This window comes from Pieris rapae, chromosome 4, assembly GCF_905147795.1.
Source record: "Pieris rapae chromosome 4, ilPieRapa1.1, whole genome shotgun sequence".
Classification (NCBI taxonomy): Eukaryota; Metazoa; Arthropoda; class Insecta; order Lepidoptera; family Pieridae; genus Pieris; species Pieris rapae.
In genome coordinates, this window is record NC_059512.1 from 7107959 (window position 1) to 7116517 (window position 8559).

The window sequence follows — 8559 nt, forward strand, 5'->3', positions numbered from 1 at the left end:
CCTCCCGTCGCAAAGCGTTGAGGTGGACTGACGACAAGCCGCATGCAGGGCTCGCGGGTGTGAAATTGCGGAGGGAAGCCCATTGCGCTTGAGTTTATTTACCTTTTATTACTTTCCATGCCCAGGAAACGAATTAATACAATTTTTTTTTTATCAAAATAATAATATATGCTATATCTAATAATACGTGTAAGATTAAAATAAATCGCATAAACCGTTTTGGAGCGAATTTGTAATTTATGTCTAATCTACGGTTCGATGGTAAATTTTTTTTTGGGAAATTGGTATTGATTTTATCTTTTTTGATTTTATCAATCGATACAGTAGGCTTCAACCCACAATATATATTTTTTTCAAATGCATATGAGCGACAGTTCTTCCAACAATTTAATTTAAACTAGGGCTAGTTGACCGATTTGAGCACTGTTCAAGCCTTAACGAGTTTCCTAAACGTTCCAAGGCAACAAGACTGACATATGAACTCCCTGATTTAACTACTTTACTGCGACCTATGCACCAACAAGCCTCATAGCGGTCTGGAGATTCTTGTCTTTACGTTTGAGGAAGGCAACCTTAATACCCTCCACAACCAATAAATGCTTTTGACTATCTCAAAATTTCACCTTGGCGTCACAAATTACAATATAGAAGTTTTGCGTAAACTGTTCCACTGGGAATTCAAATTAAAGTTAGCCTGTTACCGCTCTGCAACCTGATAAAATAATCTAATTGCTTTTGTTTTCAAATATTGACCGAGATCAGCGAAATCTCAACTTTACCGTCTGAATTACAAATAAAATTTATATTTTGCTAATGCGAAAATTACGAACGAGAATTATTTGACTAATAGGCCTTTGATCTGATTAATAAGTATTTAACAAATATTTTGCGCGAAGATGCGATAACTTTCTAATTTGGCTTTATTTTTATTAAAACAATAGGTTTTTATGTTATGTTTGTCTTCAGTCTATTGATTAATGTTCTAAATCTAAATAATATCGCTTGTAGGCGATAAGGCCGCCCTTTGCCTTATATCTTATTATATATTTAACTGTTTTTTTATTTTTGTTATGTGTGTTTTTGTATAAGGCAATATAATATATATATATATAGAATAAATAATAATAATAATAATTAAATAATTACAAACTGTGTATGTAAACGTATGCACTAGCTTTTTTTGCATACGATAATTAAACGAAATATTTTGCTGTCAAAATTTAGGTAGGTATGCCATAATTTTTACTGAAACGTCTTAAAATAACCTAATACTCTAGGATTAATAAGGAAAATCGATTTTTTAATATCAATTACATATCTCTGCATTAGTGATTCGACTCCGAAGACGGACAGGGATTCTAACTCTGTCTAGTATGAATACAAATTGCTGGAATGCGGTTGCCATGGCAACGAATGCTTATAGCAAGGCTCAATATGAACTGCACAATTTGAATTTCAAGAGCTATGCAAAGTGATTCCGAACAGACCTCGTTGAGATTGATTTAATTCGTACTTCAGTAAACACGGATATTGTCGGATCAAATTCGGTTATTGAATTATTAACTAATGTGATCTGAAACCTGCAGCCGGGGCTTAAAATAATTTATTCCGCAGCTATATTATTTCAAATACATAAATTGGTTTGGTTGTGAGTATCCTACTATGTATGACTACATTAAGTCTCAAAATGTAGGGCAAAAATGTAATCGTAACTTCGATTACAAAGTTTAGTTTGCGGTGTATGGATCGCACGCGTCGAATAAGCACTAATACTCCTGTATGTCAAAAATATATCAGAATATATAAAAGTCGTACGCCTTGATTCTGAATTTCAGCAAAGCAATACAATAGGTGCCAGTAATATACGTAATATCAGAGACAATGCCCGGTCTAGACGCTAGTGTTCACCTACAGTTTCTTGTATATATGTACTTAAACACATCAGCAAAATTTAGCATTCTTGAGCAAAGAAGCGATATATGGTAAACAGTCAAAAGCAAAAAGATTTCAGCTCTCAACACATCTGCTCATAGTCTAGCTCATAGCTTTGATTGCAATATAAAGACTTATAAAAAAATATATCAAAATAATTTAATATTAATATATTCTCTCGCTTTTCGAATAGTAATAATTTACATTTCGATTGCTAAGACTCTAGAAGCAGGCAGTTATTGAAAGGAAATACTTGCTAATTGATCATTACTTCAATAGCTATTCGCTTTGATATGAAAATAGCTTTTTCAAGAAATATGTAGAATATACTTGAACAACGTTAAGAAGCTACAAGTATTATAATATTGTTGTTAGTACACTGTTTCATTTGTGTTATTCAATTTATTTAGTCGTTTGTGAATTACTTGATAAATCATACGACACAAATAATCACACAAAAATGCTGTCAATTCATGAATCAAAATTTGGGTTACGTCTTACGCAAACCCAACAACCCATTTTTGAACAACTGAGATAGACATCTTAATCCAAATATTTATAAAAGTGTGTCCTTAACCAATCGACGAATTGTAACAGCCATCTGTCGATACAAGCTATCCTTGGTCGGATCGGTGTATGTGGATAGACCTTTGTATTAAAATGACAGTTCAACTGTGCCAATATCCTATTTTAAGATTTTAACTTACATCAGTTTTTAATATAATAAAAAAGCTGTTTGATATATTTTAAACATAGACATACATGTATATATAAATATTATTTTTACGGTTTTATTTACTTTATTTGGTTTATATTAGTCATAAAATGGATTGTCTTTGTAGGGTTTGGTTATTGGGATGCAGATAGGAGATCGATCGACTGTCACGGTCTGACAATCCACAATCTCAGATTGTTTTCTATCTGAGATAAAGAGATTGTGGATTAATTATTGGGTTCGGGCGCTAGACAGTCCTTTCTTATACAGTGACAGTAAATAATCAAAGAATATAGAAAATTCTTGCTTTTTCTTTTGTCTTATTTTTACTCAACATACATTCCTTATTTTATGGTTCATTGAAGTATGTAATAAGAATTTCTGTAAATACGCCGTTGACATTGGAGCGGTTCAAAAGTAAAATTCGTTAAGTATTTGGCTCTAAATAGAATTGCCTATGTCAGTGTTACATATACTTACATATACGTAAGTACTTTGAAACTTTCTATGCCTACCAGAAGCGTTTCTGTTTCGCCGGTAATCAAACTAAATTCGGCCAGGTTTACCAATATTAACTACTATAAAAGGCCGAAATTCATATCAATAAAGTCGTGTGAGTAAGCGGCGCAAAGAGATCTTTCACTAATTATTGCTTTATAAGCCAATACAATAATTTTCTTCGGGAGAATCTATTCCAAGTTGAACGCCTTAATAAAATATGCTATTTAGTTTCTTATGCAGTGCAATTTTTTTTTTGAATATTTAAATAAATTCACTAGGCCAACTTTTATTTTCTTTACTTACTTTATTCATTTATTTAAAACTGGGACTGTGTTTAACACTAGATAACGTAGATAACATTATTTTATATACAAAACATATTTATTATTAGTTTATACATATATCTTACAAAAAAAAATAACCAGTTCTTTTTTAAAAAAAAAAATAAAATAACAAATACCAGAAGTATAAGAATATCTTCAAATAAATAAAATAAAATTAACTATTAATAATCTGTATTATATATATATTTATACTTGATTCTAATTGTGTATATTATATCGTCAATAATTGTTATACCATCAGGATATTGTAAATTGTTGAAATTGTACGATCCGGCTTTAACGTCTATTTAAACACTTTTCCCTTCCATACCTAACCATCAATGATAGTTAAATCAGAAAAATCATTCCATATCCGCTAAATAAACAGATTTCAACTGATGGTACTTCTTAAAGACTCCTTTATAGTTTTAAAACTCATTACAGAGCGATTGCCGCTACTTCACAGAATGCGGATTCATTTCCTATTCGCTCCGAGTAAGTATTTCCATCGAATACAAATTCTGAGAGCGGTACTGTCAAGTGGACAGTGAATTTCAAAGCTTTGCCAACTTTTTGTGAGCCCTCCGATGTCCAAATTGCTTGGCAAATCTTTGGATAGGTTGTGATAGGTTTTCGAGGGAGTAACATTGAATAATTTGGTCCAAGATCCTCGACCGAAAGGGGCGCTAGGGGACCGTGGCGGTATTTCTTTGCGAGTTCAATCGATATACTGCAGAGATGTGTTGCTAGGTGTTTGTGTCTGTGCTTCCTGAGTGTGGCTAGGAACATTATTTCAAGACTGCAGTCGACTCCGTATCTGCAAAGTTTATTTGACACAGCTAATTGATTTCTTATTATATTTTTATTAATGGCTACTTCCAAGTCTATTTTCATTGCGCTACAGCAGTAAAAAGGAAAATATGGAAACTGGACTATAATATATACGTATACGTCAATACAAAAAGTTTTTGACAGCTAAAACGCAATTTCCATAATTGCTTGAACAATGCATTAAACTAAACGAGAGTACCGGTTTTTATTAAAATCTATAGTTACTAATCTAAACCGATTTTATTTTACGTATTCCTTCATAGTAATGACTACATTATATTATTAGACAAAAGAAAATGGCGCTACAATATTTGTGTGCCTGGGCCTTGAATGCCTATATCTATTACAGGATTGTTTTTGCTAATAGGTAAATAGGTCTAAAGCCTTATTTGCCTGACACACGCCGTCGTTTCTAAGGCATTTTCTCGCGATGTTTTTCATTTAAGAGAATTACTGTTAAATCCAAATCTATATCGTTTTCCTATTGCATTAGTTATTGTTTACATACTGTACGAATTCACATTCGACTTGGCACGGAAGTTCGCATTTGTAACTTTCTGAACCGACCAGGACAATATAGCTTGACCGCAGACGCAGCTGTGCTCAAAGTTTAAACTGAAATCTGCAAATGGGTCCGCTTTCACAGATTTTTGTGTGATAAGCTGAGATTTCAATAAAAATATTCTTTAAGAAAAACTTATTTGCAGATTTTGAATGCACTTTATGAGTTTTAAGACTATTAATGACGCGTTAGTTTTGATTTCTGAAATTTAATTTTATAAGGAAAAATATTCATCTATCACGAATTTGGTGAAGGATAATATGAATATATGAATATATGTTAGCGTAATACTTAAATGGCAAATGTGACTAGTGCTCATAGGGCGTATTTGAAACAATTGTATGGGAAACAATTTCATCATCATATCGTATACGAACAATTGACTATCGCTTAGAGTTCACACAATTCTAACGCTTAATTAATCACTTTGCATTTGCTTAGAGGAGGCCTTTGGCGAGAGTGAAGCTCATTAGTTGTAATATATAAAAAATAAATAATAAAAAGCGCCAAACTACATATAGCCTTATTTTATGAATTTATGTACATTCCCTTACTAAAGAAATTAACTTAATTCCCCGGTTTAAGGCACTAAATTTGTCCCTAAGGCAATTGTAACAATAGTATATAACTTTTATAAATCAATGAGAAATATAAAAATAGTATATAACTTTTATAAATCAATGAAAAAAAAGGAAGTATATACATCAATAAAGCCTTATTTTATTTTCTTATGTAAATTGTGTGTATAAATTCGTATTGAATTTGATCTTACTTTTCAAACAAGTTGCATCTGCCATCAACGTTCGCCATGAAGTGTATGAGCGATCGAGAAGCGTCCTCTTTGCAGCGTTCTTCAGCAAATATTTCGAAGAACGATCTCTCAGAGGCACTCGATATCTGGACCTGAGAAGAATGGCTGTATTTACTAAAAGAAGTTAACAATGGAGCAAAATCCAAAAACTATTTACAAGATCATTGTAAAGGACAGACATGTTTTATGCGCCATTAATAACTTGTATAGGTGCTTAACACAAGCAATTATTTATTTATTTATATATTAATACTTCTTTGTAAGAACATAATAAAATTCAACGAAAAGAAGGGCAACTTTTCAATCGCTTTCAAGTGATCTTTTCCAGGCAAATAGTGATAAAATAAAATAAAAATAAAAAAGGTTTCATTTAGTTGTTGTATGCTTATCTGTAAGCAAATCCAGGATCTGCTTGAACCGTATTTTTTGTGATAGTGTCGTTTAATTAAAATAGTTATATAGAATTTTATAATAATTCGCAGCCTTCGAAATCCAAAAGTTTTCAAACAATCAGTTGTTACAGAGATAAATTTTTAAAAAGGTCTATATTTTCTTGGGTGTGAAAATCCTTTAATAATTGTAAGCATTATTAAATATGTAGTTTGATACGACCTTAATCTTTGGATGGTTTTGTCTCTCTCTGTGTAACTCTCAAAGTGTAACTAAAAGTGTAACGATACTGGGTCAGCATCAGCGGTCTGGAATTTAGAATAGTGACAGCGACAAAGATACCGATGTGTTTGTAAGCACTTTTCATATACATACAATAACTATCCCTCAAAAGAAGAATGATAATTATTTACATACATTAATAAATAGTTGTAACTTATCTCTATAAAGTTTTTGTAAGGTTTTGTGAGAAAATAAATAAAGATTATTATTATTATTATTATACAATTCTCTAAAAATAATTAGCTTAATAGAGCTGATGTCTTCGTACAAAAACTCAATAGTGAAGTAAGAAAAATAGTTTAATTTTACTTTATTCGTTCAAAAAATATTGCATGGTTTTAAATAGTTTTCGAAGGCATTCCTACATATGTATAGAGGTGAGGAAGAGTTCACTAGTCTAACTCCAAGCAGTTGGGAGTATTTAGTGGGATTTTCAATATTCCTCTCATGATTTGGCTTACTTTTCAATCTATTTTACCTATATATAATTTTTTTGGATTATTTTTCCCTTTTTTCCTATTTGGTCCCTAACGCTCAAGAGACTTTATTATAGACTAAGCAGAAACCGCCATGTGATTTGCCGCCATGCCCATGCATATAGAAATTTGTATAACAAAGACATTTGGCCACGTTACCATTCTCATATAAATTCGTTTGCTTGGCAGGCCCATTTTAATTCTGACATTTACTCTGAACTATGATTTTACCTGTATTTTGTTGAAGGCTACAGCCACAACTTCATTTGTGTCTGTGGTAACAGCGACCAGGGACACGCCGTCCAATGCTGCGTCCGCGCATAACTCCAGCAGTTCTTCCGTCGCTTGAGGATTTTTATTGATTCCACACCCGATACTTACATACTCGTCTTGACAGAATGATTCACGTATAACCTGGAACAGGATTTTGAAACTGTTGGCGCTTCGGAGTGATTTCAGGGCAATAAAGAACTCTACCGACCATCAACTAATGAGGAGGTAATTTCAATTTAATATTGTATTTATACGATTTTCGTTAAATGCTGGCCATCAATTTATTGGTAAAAAACTGTTTAGATTTAAGTTAAGTAAGCGATCTTTTGTTAAAGACAGAGATAGAAGTATTACCCACAATACGCACCTACAAGCAAGTTTAGGTTTTGTTTTTCGTCGAATAAATATCTAGAACACTTAGCTTATCTATACCTGCTGATAAAGCCTTATAAATTATAATTTATATATTATGTCTATATCTTTATTTAATACTGTCATTTATTAATAATTTTTTGGCATAGGTCCAAAAAGAACAGAAAGGTGGTGATAAGACAGTTTTAAACTGGTACCCAAGATGCAATCGACAAGAAAGAGGAAGAATATATAAGGTGGATAGACCATATTAAGAAATAGCGGGTAGTACATGACAGAAAGCAGATAGGAATGGCGGGTTTTGGAGGCGGCCTTTGGTACAAAAGAATAAAATGATAGACAACAATTTGTTTAGGTGAAATAAAAGGATTTTATTGTTATTAATTATACGCATTTCTAAGTAAACATAATTAATAGTATTATTACTATTTTACTCAGACGTGTTGTAGAGGTAAACTAATACCCCAACTAAAGGATACTTACATTTAATGCACCCTGGAACGAACTCGTTGAGAGCGACTCAATCCTGTATTCGCCTGCATACAATTTTGAATGATATTAGTCGTGAGAGAATACGAGGTCGATCGCAGACATATTTGTGGCCTTTTCTATTTTAGGGCCCATAACATAAGTAAAGAAAAGTGTTGCCTTGTAACAAGAACGAATGAAAAACAAAAAAGGACAATAATTTAAGTGTCACGAGCCCATCAGCGATTCGTTAACTTCATTGTTGACATCATTCTTGTATTAAAGGACCGCCAAAAATAAAATGGCGGTAAATTATGCCAGTTATGTATAAGTTATATTTAGAGATAGGTAAGATTTGTCTCATTTATTTAATTTCAAAGTGATCGTGTCAGCAGCGATAAGAGCAAATAATCAAAAGACTTCTTGTACTTGAATCATATTACAATACAAAACAAAAATGAAATAACAAACGATTATATATTTCTAAATGATTAGATAAACAAATTTAATATGCTCACCGTTATCTGTTGTGAACCACTCCATTTTTAGAACCAGTTAGACTTGTGCTTACTACACTGTGCCAGTTACGACTGACCTCGGTCATTGTCATGACAAGAGATAAT

At 32.2% G+C, this 8559-nt stretch overlaps 1 protein-coding gene across 2 annotated transcripts; it reads right to left on the minus strand.

Moving 5' to 3' along the window:
- Window positions 1-3654: 3654 nt before the first annotated feature.
- Window positions 3655-8559, minus strand: LOC111003084. 2 transcript variants are annotated; one of them, XM_022273446.2, is made up of 5 exons: window positions 8455-8559; window positions 7952-8004; window positions 7055-7237; window positions 5637-5767; window positions 3656-4288 (listed from the first exon to the last, which is right to left on the minus strand). In XM_022273446.2, the coding sequence occupies exons 1-5, from the start codon at window positions 8477-8479 to the stop codon at window positions 3910-3912; spliced, it is 771 nt and encodes a 256-aa protein (XP_022129138.2). In that variant the 5' UTR covers window positions 8480-8559; the 3' UTR covers window positions 3656-3909. The 2 variants fall into 2 exon arrangements, with proteins under 2 accessions (XP_045484013.1, XP_022129138.2); XM_045628057.1 differs by lacking the exons at window positions 7952-8004; window positions 8455-8559 and adding an exon at window positions 7305-7431 and having other exon boundaries at window positions 3655-4288.

Coding starts and splice junctions, on each gene's coding strand:
- LOC111003084 (XM_022273446.2), bottom strand. CDS start 8,479: ATGGAGTGGTTCACAACAGATAACG. Junction 5,768..7,054: donor TAGCCTTCAACAAAATACAG/GTAAAATCATAG, acceptor CATTCTTCTCAG/GTCCAGATATCGAGTGCCTC. Junction 4,289..5,636: donor AGATGCAACTTGTTTGAAAA/GTAAGATCAAAT, acceptor TAAACTTTGCAG/ATACGGAGTCGACTGCAGTC.